Genomic DNA, 22,199 nt, shown 5'->3' with positions numbered 1-22,199 from the left:
CGCTAAATAAATTAATCTTTGTTCCGTGTTCCCCCACCCAATTCCATCGATCTCCGGAGTACGGCAAACCGCGTAACACTAAAACATGTCACTGGCACCAATCCAATCGAGTCCCTGAGTACCTGAGTCCTGCGGCTATCCTATTTTAATCCACTGCAAAGCTATCAACTAATAGGATCCTCACCCCCCAGGATATTCTACATTCGCTGATTGGGAGATTTTTCTTTGCTTCTCTAAAAATTAAACAACAATCCGGCACCACGATGAAGCTGTAAGCATCGCAGTGCTACCAGACGCATTCAAGATGGTGCGGCCAGGCCAGACCGAGAAGCCATCCGGACATTGCACATTGTATGAATAAGACGGGGAAGGGGGGGGAGGCCGTCTGTATATGGCTTTTAACTTGATCAACATGTTGTTGCCCGCGTGTTGGACAATATTACTCTAATATTTGTCCCGCGTGCGTTTGTTTGTGTTGTCTACACTCTGTACCTGTATGCGTGTGTGTGTGTATGTGTATCCGTGTCCATCTTGAAGGCGTTTTGTTGCCGTTCTTCCGTTCTGCTTCTACACCTCCGAACAACGCAACCACCACCACCACCATCACCACAAGTTCCTTTCCCCAAACCACGACCTTTCGGGATCACGACAACAATGGAACGATCTGTCCACGGTGCGAGGAAGAGTCCCTCTGCCCTCCCTCTAGATTGGTAAACATCAACGGCGACTGGCGGCGGCCACAACACACCATTTGCTCAGTCATTTAGAGATGAAGTCTCACCCTCCAACAACTACAACCGTCATCACCGTCGTCGTCATCACCATCGTTCATCGTTGTTGGCGTTCTGTTTGCCGGATCCGAGCAAGCGTCGCATCCAAGGGCCGCCATTGGGCCGCGCCATGAACCAACGTCACCGTCACCGTTCACACGTCACCGTTCACCTCTCGTCACTCACCTCACGCCATCACGGATCTCGATCATCATCTCGCGTGGCTCCGGGAGGCTGGCTGGCTGGCTGGCACCCGCGGGGAGGGGCGTGAGCGAGCGGCATGTTTGTGTAGATCATTCACACCACTACGTCCGACACCTCCACGTCCTGCCAGACGCACCTTACTTATCCCGAGTGGCCAAGAATGGCCGAGATGCTGAAGGGTAGCTGGTGCTGCTGATGGGTTGGTTGCTTCTTGACGGCGATCGGACTGCTGCTGCTGCTGCCATTGTCGTCGTGTTTCGGTGAGCTGGCAGCACTGCCAACACGTTGCTGGTGTTCCCGGAGCCCGGCCTCTCCGCCCAAACTCGGCAGAAACTCTCGACGAGCGAACTGTTGAAGCTGGTGGGCCGCCTGTACCAGAGCGCTTTGCTCGAGTCCCGGTCCATTCGGGAGGCCGGCGGTTGGCCGACCAGCAAAGGGGAACATAAGCTCCATCCAGGTACTGGGAGCAGCCATGCCAGCTCCTCCTGCTAGCAACGCCGGATGCGGATGTGGTACATGATGATGATGCGGATGCGGATGATGGGGAGCGAAAAGTGACAGTCCGGCGGATGGATAGAAGGCACGCGGAATCGGGCCATGGCGGGGCGGTATCGGCGAGGCACCGAAATCGTCCACGACCACCGGTGAGCTGGTACCACTGCTCACCGAGGCACCATCACTCACCGACAGCTCACTATCGTCGAGGGACGAAAGCGAACCGGCCAGACTGCTCGTCCGTGCTCGCTTCGCATCCGGACTCCGTCCGGTCGACCCGTCGTGGCCATCGGATTCGTCGTCCTCCTCCGAACTGCGACCGGAACCGTGGCCGGAGTCGGGCGAGGACAGTAGCAGACCGGCCTTGCGCTTGCACCGCGACTGGCCCGTCTCCCGGAAGCCCTTCGCAAACGGATTGTTGTCGATCTTGAGCTTCGTGATGCGATCGTTCTGTTAGTCAGAGAGAGAGAGAGAGGGAGAGCGCAAAAATGAAGAAAGTGTGTTAGATCGCGATCAAGCTACCGGATGTCTAGCTGGCGAGAAGCACTAGACGAAGAAGATCCTGTTCAGAAAAATATGGAAAACAGACAAGTTTCAAGGGAAACCAACCTGATAGGCAGTGACGGCCACGAACTCGGTCTCGGGAAAGGTAAAGGCCTGCTGCGGTGCCCACGGGATCTGTGCGGCATCGGACGCCTTGATGACGTGAATCCTTGGCTGGTACTTGTGCATACTCGTGAGGACGATCTGTGAATGTTAAGGAACAGAACAGAACAGAGCGCAAAAGCGAGATAAGTTATCGATCTTCAATAAAGGACCTTCACTAATCGGAATCTGGAGCTAGTCTGGCCGATGGACTTACGTGGCCATTACTGTCGAGCGTGTTGTTGGTGAGCTTCACCTTGTTGAAGACGATCGGCTGCGAAGTCCAGTGGGTACCGAGGGCCGGCCCATCCGGGTGGAAGTAGATGCGCTGGGGGCTCTGCGGTTCCGCACCACCGGCCGGTACCCACTGGGAGCCGCTGAACTTGAACCGACAGTCACTGATCGGGACCATCTCGAGCAGGATAAAGTAGTTCTCCTCGGCCTCCAGCCCATTCACCGACAGGCGCATCGACGGGAACATTCGTCTATTTGGTTCGAGAAGAGAGAATCGAGAAAAAAGAAGAATCAAGCATTAGTGACGCTTTTGAGCAGCAGCAGCGAGGCCGAAGTCCCAAGGCCGGTTGCTACGTTGCTTAGCACCCCTTCCCCCCCTCCCCCTCCACCACCCCTTTCCTTTGAAAGTTCTCTTCATTTCTGGGTCCGGTTTATGACGCTCGAATAACCAATTTAGCTCAGTCGTTACTGAGGACCCGTGGACCATCCAATGTCATCTCTCTCTCTCTCTCTCTCTCTCTCTCTCTCTCTCTCTCTCTCTCTCTCTCTCTGCCTCTCTGTCTGTCTCCTCGCGATCCTCCGCGATGCCGCCACAATGGGGAAGTGTGTTTTGCTTAATTAAATTTTACGAGTCACCCCCTCGGAGCACCCCTTTCCACCCATTTCCTAAAATCTTCCCCCCGCACAAAAAAAAACCGGGATAACCACACGGTCGATGCGCGAAGCGACGGTCCATCTGCCGTCTCGATGCCTCGATTGAAACACCGATGATCCCGTGGTCCTCCCCTCCCCCCTCTCCCCCTCAGCGCCGCCCAAAACGAGCGGCCTTTACGAGCTTTTATGATTTGTGAGTGATCGTAAAACCGAAATTCGGCTTTAAATTCGAGTCTCTCTCTTCCTCGCTCACTCTTCGCTTTGTTCTCTCTCTCTCTCTCTCTTGGGGTTGATCTCGATTTCGATTTCAAACCGTGCTCGATGCGGGCCAACAATAGAACGCTTCTTCTAGACAGCCACCAGCAGGAGCAGCAGCGGCATCGATCGAGAATAAATCAGCGCCGCGCTCACGATCAACCAGATCACTTCGCACCGCACGGCACTCGCATCTCGCTCGATCGCTCGCTCGCATGCTGATGATGATGATGATCGGCGCGGTGATGATCGTGTGAAACGGATCATAATCGGATGCGAGAGGTGGGTTCATAGGCGCCATAACCCCTGGTCGAACGATCGATCGAGCGACCGGCTCCCCGCTGGCCAGCTGGACAATAAACACTTCGTTTTCGTTGTCCTCCACGTCGTTGTCGTCGTCGTCGTCGTCGTTTGCTGTTGGCGGTGTGTTTAGCAACACAATGAACGAACGAAGAGCTGAGCATCAACAACAGCACCTGCGAGGACCACCACTTTCAGCCTCGGTTGTTGTCGTTGTTCGCAGAACTGATCGCCGATAAGCTGATTGCGTTCACGGTTGTGTGTGTTTTTTTTTTCGTGCTATTCCGGCGCGGTTTTATGTTTAATTATGACATCGCCTAGGACCCTCAATGACATTTGTTTTTTCCTCGATTCGTCCGCCATATTTTTTTTTGGTTGGTTTTTTTGGTAACAATAGTCAACCGTCAATAACGTGATCGCAAAAGAGGGGAAAGTGTCTAACAACTACGGGGGGAAAAGTGTAATCCTTGAGCGTGATAATCCATCCAATAAATGGATCCCTCCATTTATGATCTCGAAGCATCACAACATAAATTTCAATTCCTCGATCGACTGGCCTCGTGGTCTCATGGAGGAAAAAGCAAAGAGGACCGGGAGGAAGAAAATAGCTCCGAAACCAGGCGCCGTCCCCGCAGGGCCCCAGAGAAACCAGCGAAAAACCAAACCAAATAATTGGCGCCAGCGTCAGCGCCAGGCACCAGCAGCAGATCCTGCGTAAGATCCCGTCCGCAAGAACGTCCGCGACGTCGACCATGCCCAGACCATGCTCTCTCGCTCACTCTCATTCTACCTCTCTCTCTCTCTCTCTCAAACTCTGCAAACGCAAAAGCTCCGGCTTCGTCCTCAGCAGCCGCTGCCGCTAAAATGAAAACATAAATGCAAACAGAACCCTTCGGCGACACCGGCAATGCGATGGCGAGGATCGCCCGGGCCCGGGGTGGCGGAGGTTTTATGGTTGTGCTAAAACAAAACACAACAACAGCAACAGCAACAACAAAAAACGATGCAGTACGAAATGGCCCTGCTGGACCATAAAAAGAAGGGAACGAAAAAAAAAAACTGCCGATCCGGTGGCCGTTCGCTAACGTTCGCCAAACGCTACGGAACGGAACGGCCGCTGGGCGAAGAAGTGTGAAGAATGGGATGGATGTAGATCTTGCTTATGGGCCGGGACTCACTCCTTCTCCCTCTGGAGACCCCCTGGCCCACTGACAATGATGATCGAGATCGACTTTTGGGCTACCCTGCTGCTGCTGCTGGTGCAACGTCTGGAGAGAGCCCCGGAATGACCGGAAGGACGCGCAAGGAAAGGCACAACCAAGAATTATGATTATTGTCCCTTACACGACAGCCCACAGCCCAATGCCAGGCAAGAGCCAGACAGAGCAAGAGCGAGCGGTGGCAGCGGAGGCAGTGGCGGCGGCGGCGACTCCTTGAGAGACACAAAAAGGATCGCCGGGATCGACCGGCGGTTCGGACGGTTGTAAAAGTTGGCGCCACACCAGCAACGGGGAGTATGTTGCGTGCCAAAGAGAGAGAGAGAGAGGAACAAAGAGCGACCGAGAAGGAGTGTGCATATAATGTGCGTGCATGCGCGTGCATGCTCGTGTGTGTGTGTACTTACCGGCCACTCTTGGTGATGATCATCTCGGTGCCGATCTTGGCGAACTGGCTCCAAAGATCGCGGTTCTGCAGCTTGACGTCCACCTCCGGGAGGGTGTTGTAGCGGGGTGGCATCATCAGGGGACGGGCTGCCGCCGCCGGTGGTGGTGCCGGTACCGGTAGCATCGCCGGGTATGGATCTGAAAAGGAGGAACAGCGGAGGCCGGGGCCAGAGACAATTAGTTTCTTTCTCGAGCTCGAAGGTGTGTGTGTGTGGGTTTTTTGTGTGTGTTACGAAAAGGAATGCTTTGAAGCCTTTCCGAAAAGGAAAGAAGGAAGGGATGAAGGGGAGGAGGGGGAGGGGGTGGTGGTGGTGGCCACCCGTCCCGTCCATCCCGCGAGGGTCTCGCGCGGTCTTGCGTGCTAACTGACTCATTTCACAGTTTGATTTGTTGTTGTTTGCTTCCCTCTCGACTCGACTCGACTCGAGCCGGGAAAACAATTATTTCGAGGGAATGCATGATGCGTGAGGGGGCGAGAAATGAAGACCTTTCTCTCTCGCTCGCTCTCTCTATACGTGTCTCTCGGTTGGCTGGGCACCCCCGTTTTTCTGTTCCGCGCCGGGGTGCTAATGATTATGATATTTACGTCATTATTTTCCCGATTCGGTGCGCTTGTTATGCTGCATCGGGGAGTCGGGAAAGTGTGAACAAGAGAGACAGACACAGATAGATAGAGAGAATGAAAAAGAGAGAGAGAGAGCACGCGTACAACAGAAGTGGAACATTGAATCTTCCCAAAAACACATAAAACATGTACTTCTCGAGTCAGCATAATTTAATTCAACTCAATTGCTACCTCGCGATCAAACTCGGCAGCGTGTTGTTGCGTTGTTGTTGTTGTTGTTATGCCAAGTGTTGCGGGTAATTAAAACAAATTGCCGTTCACACTTGCGGTGCGATAAGGATGCATAAATGAAAATCTAATCTTCCACCTTCAACCACCCAACCACTTGCAGTGCTCCACCTCTTTTCTGGCTATAAAGCACCGGGAGTGCTCTCTCTCTCTCTGTCTCGCTATCGCTCCCTTATTATCGATCAAACTCCGTCGGCAGAATGTGTGAATTCGCCGTTCGTCGAAACGGAGGAAATTCGTATCCAACCGTAACACGTAATCGACGTACATTGTTGAATGTTGTGGTGGTTGCATACCGATGGAGAGCAAGACTGCAAATGCCGTCGGTAGTTTGAGCAAGAGGCATTTTCAAAATGGTGATCTGCATGCAATACTAAACCCTTTTTCTAAGCTTCAAAGATATTACATCAAGCATTGCTAATGGTGCGTCCATCTTACCTGGCAAGCGTTGCATCTGGTGCATCTGGTGACGGTAGAACTCCGTCTGTAGGGCTAGATGATGGTGCATTCGTAAATCCATCAGATCGGCCGTCATCGTGTTGTCAGCGCGTTGTAACTGTAACTGTCCGTTTCTGTCTATCTGTCACCCAGCTCCGACACTTGTAATACTTCTTTGCACATGCACTTTTGATGCAGCGTTAAAAACTGCACTGCAACACACACCAACAAACACAAACACACTCGGCAAAGTCCCGGTAAAGTGCACTCGTAAGTCTTCCACTTCCGTCTCGAAAAACGAGGTTATGAAACTCGATGTAAACTGTTCGAGCTGGCAAAGTCTAGCAAGCCTTGACTGAGGTGTTGAATTCACGTCACACGATCCTCACACTTACAGCGCGATCTTTTTCGGTGTCACTATTTGAATTGTATGCTGTCACACGTACGCAGCAAGCACTCTCTATCGAAACGAAATGGCTTCTGTGGTACCATCAACTGAAAAGGCTACTACGGATGAAGCACGCAGAAGCACAACCGTACGCTGGCAGGTTTGTTCGGTAACTGGTTTGGCTCAAAACAAACATCGACCTGCTCGGCATCGAGCCGCCTGTCGCGGAACCTGCTCGAGAGGACAGTGCGAGAAGACAGTGAGAAAGAAGGAGACAGAGGCCGCAAGTGCGGTGCGAGATGGAACGAGAAGCAAAACAGCGAAAGAAGGATGAAAATGGAAAAAAGATAAACGGCGAAAAGTGGTCTTCGGCTCGGTTTTGGTTGGTTGTTCGGTTGGTTGGTTGGTCGGTTGGTTAGGCAGGAGGATAGCAGCAGCGGCAGCAGCAGCAACATCGCGCATGATTAATGTGCATCGCCGTGGCTAGGCTCCTCCTACTCACGGTCCGGTTTTTCTTTTCCATTCCACGCACACACTCTCAACGAAAACCAAACAGGATCACGATGCATTTTCCTCACCCTCACCGCATCGCGATGTCCCTTCGGCGTTACCAATTCCGCCAATCCAATCCATAGAAATGTAATGGCGTGATTGTTGGGGGGGGGGGGGGGGGAGTGCACCCTCTCTGGGCCGCTGGCGGGCCGTGCACGGATGAGCCGCGAACCGCGCGATGACCGCGGATTGGATTTGATTATGATGAATTACACTTTTATGTAATCGTGCATCGATCGCACGATTACAACCTGCGACAATCACGCGTCACGGTCGCGGCATGCGGCGTGTGTAAGGTGCATTGTAATGCCGCGGATCGTACGGTGGAGGAATCCAAACCAATGCAAAGGGTTCGTTCCATGTCGGGGTGTATATAAAATTGATGCGCGACTACAAGCCTAAGAAGCTTACAGACTGTTGTAAGTGAAGTGCGTGCCGCAAACGTGAGCAGAATGTGTGGAGGAATACGATAAAAATGTATTGAAAGAATGTCATTGCATGGATGCGATTATGACATGGAGTTATGATTTTTTATGTAAATAATTATTTGAATTTATTGTTATAAGACAAAAATTATATCTTCTATTTACAGAATTTTAGTAACGCATAATTTTTGGAATGAAAATTCTTTTCTCGATTCCACTACAGTTACTGTAAACAGCAGAAGATGTTTGATTGGTTTGGTATTGTAGCTTTTAATGTATTATCTTAGTTAAATAGCGTGTAAATGTGCTAATGACAATTCATTGCTTTTGATTAAGGTGCAATCACCTTATAACTTAGACTGAGGATCTGCATTTGAATCTGATTACAGCAAAGGTTGATCGATAACTTATCCTTTATTCTAACAACTAAACATACCTGCATGATTTACCTGCAAATATATTAATTCTATTGAACATATCTGGGGCATTTGATGACTGTTCAGGTAAACGTTTGCTCAAGTTCAATTGGTTTTGTAGACGGCGGCCGAAGTTAATTCAATTTCAATTAAATTGACTATTCCGCTGTCTAATGGCAAAACTATCAAAAATGTCTTTTTTCAGTTTTTCTTTGCTGAGCTATCTGCAATTAAAAGGATAAATCGTAATCAAGGAGATCACGGATTTGGGTAGATTTCTGTAAAAAAAAGTACAATAAATGCAATATTTAATACTACGATAAGCCTCAAAGGGATCATACAATATTTTCCTGCTCCTGTAATAGTATCCAATATAAAGCAATGTGATTTTCCGAGTGATGTTGTCAATATGTTTAAAATCTCCTATTTTCCAAGTTGCGTAGTTATTTAAACATAATGCATTTTTTATTATTGCGAGTTGGCTAGCTCTCTTTAGTAATATTTCCAGAAGGGGCGATAGAAGCATAATTTGAGGAGAGAACAAGGAAAACAATAGTCACTATGAACAGTAAAAAGAACACAACATTAGAGCCCTGAATATTGGAGTGCAAAAGCTGTTTTAGCTTCACTTCGTATCATGATCATGTCCCCTTGATATGCAGTTATCATGAAAACCAGGATAAACAAGTCCTTCTTGGACGTCGTTCTACGGGGTAAGTGCTCTAACCATTACCTCACACATCGTCCCGTACTAGCAGGTTGGCTTCACACCCTGAACCAACGGACTACCCGCGTCCGGCACCGGCACGTCGTCCATCGTCACACCGCAACGCTTTACCGCGAGCAGCATAAGCAAATGCTGCCCACGCGGGTGGGCGGGCAATATGTCGCTCCCGAACAATAGCCTCGCTGCCATTGTGCCCACATTGATCGCCGGTCCTGGAAATCCCAGCCTCCAACTTTCGTTTGAATGGGGATTTTCCCAGCCTGTACTCGATTCATCGCCATCGGTACCCGGCACCAAACCACTCCAAGGGTCTGACCGCACGGGAGGGTAGAGCGGGTAGTAGTAGAAGCGCCGATGCGATGCTCGCACCTGCCGCCTCCACCTGCAGGCGATCGGGTCGAGCGTCTCAAAATCTCAAGTACCAAGGCAATAAAACAATTACACCTTCTTCTTCTTCGGTATCGGGGGTACCGATCCACGTGCTGCAGAGCGCTGCAGAGGTGCACAGAGGTTAGACATCATGGTCGTCGTCGTCGCAGTCTCGCCCGGAGTGAGTACGTCGTTAGAGGGGTTGGATTTGTTTTAATCCCAATTGTCACCTGCTCGCTGGACGCTTGCGTTCTGCAGCTTTTAGGGCATAGGAGGACACTTCTCTCCAGGGCACTGAGGTAAACGCAGAACGTTTCGCCGTCGAGTGTCGCTTCCACAGGTCCCACAGGACCTTTGCCATTAGCATTAGCCGGACCGCACGATGGTCGTCGTGGTAAATTACGTCCATCGCAGACCATCGCAGAGAAAGTGGATCACTTCTCAAGACTCTCGACGTTGTCCTCGCAGTTGGTCTCGAAAGTCCTTGACGCAGGTACGCCGATCGCGAAACCGAATTCAGGTTGAAGGCGAGTAAAACAAACATCATTAGGATCGCCCAGAACCCCACCTTCCTTCCTTGCACAGTGATGATGTAGCGATGATGCTTCGAGCGAATTCTATTCTAGAAGGATGTAAGATCGCGCTATACATTGTAGTTGACCATTATAGACCAACAGTACATCCAGTTCTAGTACCCCCTAGACCTTGCATTGCTCTCACGAAAAACTCATTTTTTGATGCAATCAACCCCGATGGCCGCGAGCGAAATAAACTCATTACACCGGCAAACGGTAATCCTTCGACCGCGGGCGTTTCATCCCCGTACCGTACATCTTATCAGCCATTAAATCTCGAGCTACAAACCGCATCCCCCCTCGTAAGGCTGCATCTATCTTGAGCATCCATTTCCGTGCTGCTGTGCCGACGACGTCGTCTGGTTCTGGTGCGCCTTGGTATAGTTTATGGCTTTTTAGGCGCCACTTTATACCAGCGGAGGATGTCGAAGGTCGCTGTCGTCCGGGACGGTGCGCCACAGAACACGAGACACCCAAAAGGGAAAGGGAAGCGGATCCCCAACGCAACTTATCCGAAGTCCCTTCCGTCCTTCGGCCTTTTTGGTCGTCCCTGTTGGCTTCTGGTTGGTGCGGTGGTTCTGGTACGCTTTGTCGGAGGCGGAGATTTCCCTTTTTTTTCTTTCTTTCTTTACTTTTCTTCTTCGTTTTGATGGGAAGAGCGAGCAGACGCAACCCCATGCCCGGCATGTGATAATTGCCGACGCGGGGACATTGGGACGATTCGAAGGACGAGCATGCCTGCTGCTGGTGGTGACAAATGCGGACACGGTTTGGTGACAATGTCGTGTTCCTTTTCCGCCTTACCGGTCGCTACTGGTGTTTTCCTTTTTCTTTTTGACGGTGTATCCTCTATCTTCGGGATTTCCTAGCCGGAATCTGGAACGCATCCCGCGTAGCGTAATGTGCTCTTGAGAGCGAATGCTGATGGTGATGGATTTCTGGCAATTAAATATGTTGGATAATTGTTGGAACTGGGACAATCCCGATCCACACACGAACAATCTGTCATAATTAACCAAATAACCAGATCGAACTGTTCACTGATTATTGTTCACTGATTGTTGTTGTTGCAACAGTCAACAGGAAACAGTTAGCAGCGAAGACCGAGAACCGGGCGGTAACGGTGTCGGTTCTACTTTCCACGATCCGTTCCACGATCGCCGACAACATTTAGAACATTTCGTGAAAAGAGGACGAAACGGTTTTAAGGGGCCAGCGATCATCGTTTATGGTTCATTTACGTCCCCCAGAACCGGGACCTTCGGTGGACGCGCTAAGCGATGGCATCCGGTAGGTAGATTGCATTCTGCCGCTGAACTCCCTCGATCGAGATCGACCCCTAACCCGTTGTACCTCGTATCCCCCATGCTGTGTGTTCTAATTCCAATTGCAAGGTTCACGAGCACTTTCTGACGTTCGGTAAACGGTGCTACAGCCCCCTGCTACAGTTCCCCCTTCTTGCGTCCCAAAACTTACGGCTTGACCTCACACTCGAAACCGACCACCGATCGCTGATCGATCGATCGATTGAGATCGTTTAGCGTGAACTATCCGCTCTTCGCCTTCGCTGGCCACACCATTTGATACGCATTTAGCGCAGTGGCGTGGCGCGATTGGTTTCCTTTCTAACGGGCGCGCTAATCGAAGGCTTTTAAGAACGGGAGCTAACGAAACCGGCCGCTAAAGGGTCCGGTACAGAGCAGGGCCCCGTTCTAATGGTAATGCTAGAAATGGGTGCTACTTGCACACCGCTATACGCGTACGTGGCACGTGCCACGCTCGCGAAACTAGCGAGAACGCGAGAATGCCCGGGACCAACCGGAAATGACGGATCGATTAGGGACCGGTGTTGGTGTGGTGTTTTGGGGGCCACGAGTGCGAGCGCTAACGCTAACGCATGGTAGTGCTAAGAAAGTGTTTCGATTAATCGATCGGTATGTTTTTCATCACGGTGCGGAAGGACGGATTGGGCAGACAAGGCATGCATGATCGAACTGTACATTTTTTTTACTTTTGTTTCAAATGAATCAAAGTGCTGGTTCGAAGTCGAATCGAGAAGCAGCTACCTAGCGTTAGTAAAAGGCATTAAAAAATCTTCCAAACTTCTACTAGCGTTCGAGGCTAATCATGGACTATCGCAGCTTACAGATACCGTTGTTTAATGCTTTATTTTTTCTCTACAACATATAGAACAAGACAGAGATTGGAATAAAATGTCGATTAGGTAATATGAAAAAAAAAATGATTATCAAGCTAGGAAGTTCATATAAAAGAGAAACATCTCTTTAAAAGGCCACGTAGCATATATTGGGCTGTTCTTTATTCTCTAGCATTTTCAATACTCTTGAATAAGTATTTGAACATTCATTCGTTATAGTCACGGTAGCTGAAGCACATTTGAAACATGAACATAACAATTTCTAGCGATTAGTCCATAGCCGGACTTGTAGAAATTCAAATAAAAAGACCAATTCTGCTGGCGTGGCAATACAAATTGAATGAAAAAGGGGCAAGCCGCGATATCTATGCCGTCTCACAACGAAGAACCGTTAAAGGAACCGTCATAAATTATATGTTTCGTGCATATTGTTGCAGTTGCGGTAGTTTTGCAAATTTTAAATAGCCCAAAATGCCAAATGGGTCAATTATTTTCATCATGCTCTCTAGTGGTCCTACCTGACTACCGTATCCGTATCCGTATAAATTTGTTCGATGTAATGAATGTTATTCATTTATGATTTTAATTCGAATAGTTTTGACAGTTTCAAATCGATTTACATCATAATTGGCTGTGACTGGTTGCATTAACTATTAGCACGTAGCTCACGTGACAGAACCTCACTAGAACCGATTAACGTACAATGTTCAATTATTGATTTATTGCTTCATGAACTTATGAATATTTATGATGAAATGTTTAATCCGGTTTTCCATATCCTATGTTACTACAAAAGCACTTCTCTAAAGAAAAGGAAACGCTCTATCGATCCAGCGCAACTTCTGCTCTTGGGAATGTTTCCAACTAATTGTTTTGCACAGTGGATTCAAATCACAGCAACCTTTGCCAAAGACCTACACAAGAACGAAAGTAAAATAAGGTTAGCACGTTATTCCAAAAGCAAATATCGAATATTCACCCTCACGAAAAACCATCCCACCAGAGAGGGGGGGGGGGGTCCCCCTGATACGAGCACTCCCCCTGCCCCCCAAACACCTTCACTCCTTTGGCACCTCGCTCACACGTTGGACGTGCGCGTTCGCGCTTTTGTTTGATTTCTTCATTTCGATTTCTCACCCATGTCCATGTCACACACACACACGGCCGACACCTAGGACCTAGGATGGGTGGGCCCAGGACCACCGGCCCGAATCGCGTGTGTCCGGAAAGCCAAAATAGAGTTGAATGTTGGGGTCCGCCAGACCCAGTGTTACGTGTTTTCAACACACCGTCTCCTCCTGGTCACCACCACCACCACCAACGTCGGTCGGTTTCCGTTTCATGTCTCTCAACGTCTCGACCCTCCCCGGAACCCACTTTGGCACTTGCACTTTTGAGGGACCGCACCGGAGGGGCCGCCTCCGGTGGTGCCAAACATAAAGTTCGACGCCGGAGGTCCACCGGACGATCAGATTGCCCCCCTTAATCACACACACACACACGGGCACGAGTGGGGTACAAACCTCCCCCCCTGGGACAAAAATCAAGGCAGACCGCACACCGGTTTCGGGGTTTTTGGGGGGGGACCCCGGACGCCAAACCCCACGATAAAGGCGAACCCCTCGCCGTTCGGGACGCTCGTGGATGAAATGTTAACGAAATTGTTAAGCCATAAAATCGGCACCCAGACCACCGGTCATCCCCTTTCTGCTCCTTCCACTGTCCGGAGGTTCTGTCCTGGTCCGGGTGCGTTCCGACCGACCGACCGACCTAGCCAGATGGCTAGGAGCGCATCTTGTAAATTGATGGATCCAATAAATTATTCACCGCTAGAAGTGATTAAAACGTTCGAGTCCGTCCTCGCAGTCGTCGTAGTCGCCGTCGTTGTGGTCGCTGTTGAAGCTTTTCTCCGCGCGCGGAATCATAAATGCGCGGCGCGGCACGTAAATTAGTTGGTCGGCCTGAGAAGGGGATGCGGAGGTCCGCAAAATGCAAATAAATCCGTCTGCGTCTGATCTCGTCTCCTAACCTGCGGGCTCGCTCCGTTCACCTTGAAACTCGAAAAACCGTGTCGGCGATCGGGGCGCGATTGGATTGAAACCCCGCCACCATCCCGCCACCATCCCGCCACCATCCCGCCGCCAGATCGTGCGCACACAGAACACGCTGCTAATTAATACATTATTTATGGCAAACAAAATTTGGCAAGCGTTTTAACAACTTTCCATCCTGCACTCGGCGACGACGACGATGACGATGTCCGTTCCTGTGATGTGATGCCGTCCCGGTATCCGGTCTGGCGCGATGCGCCTGCATTTCGGCATGCGCAGCAGTGTCCTTACCGTGACCCCTGGGATCGAGCATCTCACACATCATAAACCCGGGCGCGCGCGCGCTCACGGGACCTTGAGCCGGCCCAGAACGACATGCGCCGGTCCTCGGACTCCGACTTCGATTCCGACTTCGACGACTTCTCGTACTAATTGTTTTGTGACGACTCGGATTCGTTGGGAGGGGGAGCGTTTTCCCACTGGTGGTCGTGATTGTGGTCCTGCCGAGCCGGACCCGAGTGGGATCGGACCAAAACCCAAAAAAAAACAAAAAAAAAAACGCTACACCAAAAATCCCCACAGGACGGACGTCCTGTGGTTCGTAGCTAATTATCGGTGGATAGAGAGAAATTTATGGCTGTTTTTATTGCTCAAATCAATACGATCACAACAGCGCCAGAGGCACACACACACACACACACACGCATGCGGCCACAGAACTGCTTGGTAAAGCATCTTTTTTTTTTCAGGGAGGTGGATAAAACATTTCCATCTCATTGTGCCTCGCGTTGTGGACCCCCAATCTCGATCAAACTCATCGATATACAGAGAGAGAAGAGGAGAGATGGAGACCGAGAGAGAGACAATATGCGACTTTTTGTTTAATGCTAGCAACGTCTCAACTCATCTCAACACCTCTCTCAACACCGAAGCGATCGCATACAACCATTTCATGGTTCAATCCATAGCAGAGAACCCCCAAAAAACCTTTCTCATTTCAGGTTGCGATCGTCGTGTCGGAGAAGCAAGGATTCGAGAAACCATTTTATATCTGGTACCTGGCACCTGGCACGACGATTACGATGAGGGTGAGGTGAATTAATGGTCTCGATGGTTTTCACGCGCTGTCACTCGGGCTGTCATTCGGTTGATGGGGTGATGAATCAATTGCGCATCCCGGAGATGCCGAGAAAACGGTTGGTTGGTTGGTAGGTTGACCGAACCGAACACGAATGCGAAGGTGTTGATTGACCTATTCGCCAATCGGCAGTCATTAACCGATCGCAGGAAAGCGAGGATCACCGTTAGAAGCATTAGCATCAGCACCGGCATCAGCAACAACACTTATCTTGATGCTTAATAAAGCCAATTAACCGATCCGACCGGGTTCAGTGGGTTCGATGGTTGCTCCCAGTGCACCGCAGAGCTTATTACAACATTAAGATTCGCGCACAACAACAGATACAGCTTGGCTTGGAGTCTTTAGGCTGCATTTAGAAGACGTGTTAGCGCGCTTCGGTCAATCGGACAATTAGCACCATCAATTCGTTCCGTTTGCTGTTTACCCTTCACAGCTAACCGCTAAACAGCACGTGTGTCCCGGGGCCAAGGGGGCTGCATTCCCAAACCCTCCCTCCCTCAAACCCCTTCCTCGAATGTGCTCCCGATGCTCCCGATGTTCGCCGCTCGCCAGCGTTAATCGGTTTTTTGGCACCTTCAACGAGACGCCGGAATGTACTCCCCGGTGAACCGGGATCGGGAAATTAGCCAGAGCGTGTCAACCGGAGCGAGATAATTGGCCGGTGAATGGGCCACCGGTGCAAAGGTGTTGCCCGGTGACGTCCTCATCGCTGTCCTCAGCGTCGTTCTTGGTGCAGCCGCGGCGCGGTTGACTTGGATGGTAAACAAGGCAAACGACCCAAAATGGACACACGATTTTCACGCTTTACGTACGCGTTTTGTGCGCGCGTTTTGTGAGGTTAGCGCTGCTGGGTCGTTGACAGAACGCGTTAACATCGGCATCAAACTGCAGTCGCGCATGCGTCAATGTGTCAAGCCCCGGGGCCGGGTTTGGCTACCGGATTTGGCACCTGGAATGCAGCAGGAGCATGTTACATAAAGTGCCAGGCAAATGGCGCTACTGGGGCTAGGAGGTTCAATAAGCAGCGAGGTTCGCTGGCATCGATTGCAACAACCGTTCGGTAAACGGGAGCGTATTAGAGAAGGTCAAACGCGTGAGCTAATCGGTCGTCATTCGGGGGACGACCACGGGACAAAATCGGTTACGTCCGCCTGAATTAACGTTCATCCGGATCCCCTGCTTCAGGTCATCGATTTGTTAGCTGAGGACCAGGTGTGCCGAGTTAGTGTGTCTTTAGCCAACCTTCGGCCCCGACGGTAGCCGACGATCGCGGCAGTTGTGGTTTAATGTCTGGCCACTCGGCAAATGGACCCCCGGCGCTTCACTTGTTTTGTACACAAGCGTTTCGAAATCGCATGGAATGATGCGCGCGGTGCAATTGGCACACCGGGGGTAAGGTGGGTCCCCCCGTCCAGTACTACCAGACACTTTCGATGGCCCCAACTGGGTGGTGCGCGAGCTCAAGCGCGATCGAAACCCCGTTTCGATCGGGAGGTCGCGAGTACGAGGCAGTTCAAAGGTCAGTGTGTCGAAGAGGGCCACCATTTTCGACAGTGAATTCGGCGCCTGAACTCGGGCCGAAGGAAAAGAAGCAAATTATACGCGAGTCTTTTTGCTATGCTCCGAGAGATCAATGCAATGGTGGGCGGTGATCGTCAAGGTTAGTGGACGGGACGGGCACCGTAAGAACAGCTCGATTAGTGAGCAATTGATGTGGCAATTGAGATGCTTGCTTGTTGCTTGTGGCGATTAGGTTTTGGGAGAAATAAGTAGCGAGGGACCGATTTAGCTTTGCCTTCTTGCAAAACCACAAAATTAATGCATTCGTTCTGGTAAGTAGCGCTGATGCAGATACATTACTGAGTAGAGTAATGGATGAGAACAGGGTATCTAACTACAACAGTGCGTTCCTAAATTAATTGTCGATACATCTGGTGAGTGGCTTCCAGCGAAGTCAAACATCGGCAGTTCGATTATTATGATTCTTTCGCTGTATGAGTTTTATTAACAGACGTGCAGAATCAAGCGATCGAAAATATTGTAAAACATAAATTACTATTAGTTTAGATTCTTAATGGACCACATTTTTAATTTTACAATTGAGCTTCACTTGTCATGGAGTCATTGCCGTGAATTAAATTTTCAAATTCAATTTAAATTAAGACGTTCGGTATGCTTCAAATAATTTTCCATTAATATCCATGCCAAGATAGCGCAATAGGCAGTACAAACAGGCTAATAGTATGCACCCTAAGTGATTCAAACTAATAGTGCTCATAACCAGAAAATTTGTTACATTTAAAGAAGGTAGCATTTCGCAGCGCATCTCAAGTTTAAAGGGAAACAACTAAAAAGGGATAATTGTTTCATGGGTTAAAAAATGGAAATTCATGCCGAATTGGTTAGCAGCTTATTTATAGTCTTTAATTTTAGTTTTTAAAAATTAAAATGTATGACACTAAATAGTAAAGCAAATGCTATCCATGCAACTATTATGAATTATTACCAACGTATTTTGATATTTTTACATACTCTACATAATTGGCAAACTTAATGCTAGTCCAGCGCTAAGCAAATCACTATTGTGTTTGTCGTATAAGATGTCAATACTTTTTAAAGTATTTTCTAAATAAATAGCCTAGATTGGAAATTATTCAAAATTACATTGTGCAACTTTAAACTTCTTTTTGAAAAGACAAATATTCACAACTATCGAATGCTTTAGCTCTGCGATTATAAATAAAAAATACACCTGTATGATTTAAAAACGCACGAGCATTGAAACAAGCATATAGACCACATTGTATCGATACAGCTGGATACAAATTCATTTCCAAAGTCATTCTTCCGGGATAGATAGAAATGGAAACTAGTAATCCTTTGGCAGCATCCCAATTCCAAGCTTAAACATGGCTGCGCCCACCGCCTAAATCCACCATTTTATAGCAATCCAATCCCCGGTATCCAGCCCCCACATCGAAAGGAACGAAGACAAAAAACGAACGAGTGAGAGCGAGAGAGAGGTGGAAACGCGGAAAGGAAGTAAAACACAAACACTGACTACAGCAACAACAGCAACAGCAACAACAAACGGCGCAACTTCACGACTCGACACCGGGCCTCCGGGAACGGCGAAAAGCCAGTGCCAGGTCCACCAGGGGAGGAACACCAGAAACCACCCCCGGGTCCGAATGTACGATCGCGCCGCGTGAAGCCACCACCGAGGGAGGGATCCACACCGACGCCAGCGAGGAAAAAGGATTGTGAGAAGACCTCCCAAAAATCGGTGCCCGATTCGTGCACCGGGTATCCGCCACCACCACCACCACCGCCGCCGCCATCGAAGATCGCTCCTACTACTACTCCCAATCGATCGCGGTCTGCGGCGCGCGCGGCCTCGTGCGGTGGGTCAATTGTTGCTTTTCTTGTCTTTCCTTCTCCTTCTCCTGCTGCTGCTCGCTGTTAGTTTCTTGTTATAATTTTGTGTGTTTTTCTCGCCCCAAAAGAGGGGAGGGAGAGATGAGGTTGAAGGGGGAAGGGGGAGCCATCCGAAAACATGCCATACGTCCGGCCTGGGTGCGTGACGCGCCGGGACGCCCCATGGGCCCCTCGGGGATTCGACGCCATTCCAAGATGACGACAGCGACGACGACGACGTCGCAGGATCTCGTCTCGATCTGCGTTTCGTTTCGCTCCGGACAGCTCCCGCGGGCGGAGAGTTTACAAATTTAATTACTTCATTATATCTTCACTGCTGTGGCCACTTCTCCGCTCCACTGACCACTTCTTCCGCGCCACCCTTATGCAGATCCTAATCGATGGTCGTGAAACCAGGCAGCAACAGCAACAGCAACCGTTCGAGACGACACACAGCACAGACACAGGGATTCCATTCTCGCCTTCGTCGATCGAGCGTGTGTGTTTGTGTGTGTGTGTGTGCCAGTGGTTGTGGTGTTTTATTTTTTCATTATTCTTCTCTCCTGATCGGCCTTGAGTCGAGCCTGGCTAGTAGGTCCATCTGATCTGATCAGATAAACCTTACCTACCACATTCACCATCACCAGCAAACGAACCGATCCTGAAGTGAGGAATCCAAGGGGATCCACCCCAACAGCACCCACCTCTCTCGCTCTCTCTCTCTCACACACACTCACTATATCCAGATGCTCGCTGGAGTTCGATAGGATCACGTCTCGCGATCCTCCGACGTTTTCTGGCTCGTTATCATAACCTCCACGTCCGGCGATCCTTCTTCGCGCCCTAATCAAGCAGCGATCGCTTCGAGATCGATCGCCGAAGCTCTGGAAGCTCTCTAAACGGTGACCGAAAGCCATCATGTGCCTGGACCGTGAGTCGACTGGCGCCACTCGATTCGTCGCCGCCATCGCCGCCATCACCGTTGTTGCCGCCCAGTGCGTCGCTTTATTAATAATCTACAAATATTTATCCCACCCAAAAAAAGAAAACCTCCGGCGATCCACAAACCCCTTTTCGTACCCCTGCTTTGGACCCTTTTTTCCCTAGCCAAGACCACCATCTGACAGACTGAGGCGCGCTGACAGGGACGCTGGTGATAAATAATCTGCTTCAGTTTTGGGTTGAATGTGTTTTTGAAAATATTTTAATTATCCTACACACCGTCACCGGTGCTGCGGTGCGGGTCTCGGATCCAATAGGACTGATCCAATTATGGTTCCGCAACACCGCACATGGTGATGCTCTGTGTGGCCAACAGGCAGGATCCTTGGATCGAGGCCCGAAGCAACAAGGACTCACCATCCGATCCATCTCCTGATGTCGGGCAATGAAAAATGAGCAAAACTTGAATCGAAAGGGATCGACTCCAAAGCGCAGGATGTTCGCCCCGAAGGGTCGTCGAAGGAATCACATATATTTCCACTCGCCCCCCGGGGGCCCTTCCCTTTTAATGCACCATTTAAGCGAACGTTAACAAGCCGTAAAATGGTGCATTCCCACCGTGGTGCGCTCAATGTTTGTTTAAGACCGAAAAAGGGGTCCCCGGGAAGCCCCGGGAGAGAACGACGGAGACGATCAAAACTACGTAATCTTGTTTCGTGTTCTCTCCTGGTTTTTTAAGACGAAAAAAAGAAACCCCGATAAACATGTCCGTAGAACACCCAGAAGCAACCTAATTGAAAACGTTTCAAGTTTTTCGGACCAGCGGACCTGACGGTATGGACCATGGAGGAATACCAACCTCATTAGGATACTTGCACAACGTGTGCAGCAACAGCTGACTGGCAGCAAGTGTGACATTAACTTAACATTCTTCCCGTCCTAATGACTTCGCGGAAGACCTCGACGAGCTGGTGCGTGGTGCGAAATACCTTTCATTCATTGCGCAGACAACCTGCAGTAGCAGAAGTGAATGATCACCAGAACCTCACCTGACCGGGGGGGACCACTTGTTGAGTCATTTCTGGGAATCGATCCCTGTGTGAATATATATATACGTATTGGGTAAAACCATTTGCCCTCCAGCAGTAGCAGCCCTAGCGCTAATCCGCCAAACTGGATAGACTCGTCCATTCGAGTTCAAGGGAAACATTGACGGAGGAACCTAAACTTTCTCGCTCGACCCCTCGTTGCTCGACCTGACCAGCTCGACCGATCGTTTCGTGATCGATGGTGCTGCAGGTGTGTGCTGCATTGTGCCCTTGTCACAATTAACACTAATCATAATCACATTCTCGTTTGACTACGTGCCCTCCGGTCATAGCAAGTCCGGGATCTCAAGTTCGAGCGGAGAAGGAATATAGATATTACAGGGCATAATTATACGTACCCGGGCGACCAACACCCCCTCAAGGGGAGAGCCCTGATTGCCCTGATCCCTGAGAACGGCCTGGATGACCTACGTGGTGTGCCGTCGTCGACGTCGACGGACGCATTCAAAATCATGCAGCTCGTAAACTGAACGCAGCGATGAGAAGACTCCAATCAAAGAGGGGCCGTTCTGATCAGGGCGTGTGCGCGCGCGCGCCTAAGATGGGCGTCAGTATGGCCTAACGGTGTCAAGGTGAGGTGAAAAGCGGGGGGACTCCACTCCACTGTCTCCCTTTCTTCTCCAGAAAAAAAGGGTTCCGTGAGTATAAGAAATGAGTTATTGAATTGTTGGTGGTCCCGGCCACCCGGCAGCAGCAGCAGCAGCAGCAGCAGCAACAACAGCAGGATCCTTGGGCGAAGGTGATTCAGAACCGGGCACTTCCCAAGAATTTGAATGCCTCTAACGAGCGCGATCATGGCGTCTGTCTCGGGATGGATGGAAAAAACAAAGAAGTCCGCGACCAAGAAGAGTCGCCCCAAAACCCCGAAAACGAGACCAGAGACCGTCGACGACGACGACGACGACGACGACGACGCCAGGATTCCGAGGGCGATTTGTACGTCCGTACGTTGTTGCGTTTGTTGCCTCCTCGACCACGAACAACCACCGCTGGGCACGATTATCGTTGGCCTTTGGTTGCTTCTCCCGTCCACGGCCATCGTCGTCGTCGTCGCCTCCGGAGGCGCCTTCTGTATCCTTGCTCTGTCTGCTGGAATGTTCCATTCTCGCTCGCTCCAGCGACCAAGGGCCCTTTTTTCTGTGCCAGAGGGTTGCTGGTGCCGGTGCTGAGCCCTCCCAGTACGCCGTGTCCAACATTCTTTCCACCGCCGCTGCCCCAACTACCACCGTGCGGTCGTGCGTCAAGTTTGGGGTTGTGAAATGGTATTAACAACTTTTTAGCAAGATAAAGTGATCATCATCATCTCGTTTAGTGTGGTCCAGCCTGGGGTCGGTCGGTGCGCGGTGCCGGTCGAGCTTCCCTCCGTTCGACACACAGCTGGAAGCTGGCGCAGGAAACATCGGCATCGTTCAGCACG

At 50.3% G+C, this 22,199-nt stretch overlaps 1 protein-coding gene across 1 annotated transcript; it reads right to left on the bottom strand.

Annotated features, from left to right (window-relative positions):
* Positions 1-1,115: 1,115 nt before the first annotated feature.
* Positions 1,116-20,985, bottom strand: LOC125955805 (T-box transcription factor TBX6-like). Its single transcript, XM_049687014.1, is given in 14 exon segments — positions 1,116-1,919; positions 2,079-2,216; positions 2,332-2,599; positions 5,182-5,359; positions 6,513-6,618; positions 6,620-6,673; positions 9,342-9,425; positions 10,667-10,708; positions 13,969-14,024; positions 15,989-16,065; positions 16,733-16,757; positions 16,760-16,880; positions 19,662-19,734; positions 20,930-20,985. Coding segments are annotated over 14 exon segments (2,082 nt in total).
* Between the last annotated feature and the right edge of the window lie 1,214 nt (positions 20,986-22,199).

The sequence above is a fragment of the Anopheles darlingi genome, chromosome 3 (genome assembly GCF_943734745.1).
Source record: "Anopheles darlingi chromosome 3, idAnoDarlMG_H_01, whole genome shotgun sequence".
Taxonomy (NCBI): Eukaryota; Metazoa; Arthropoda; class Insecta; order Diptera; family Culicidae; genus Anopheles; species Anopheles darlingi.
This window is presented reverse-complemented; position numbering and strand designations above follow the sequence as displayed.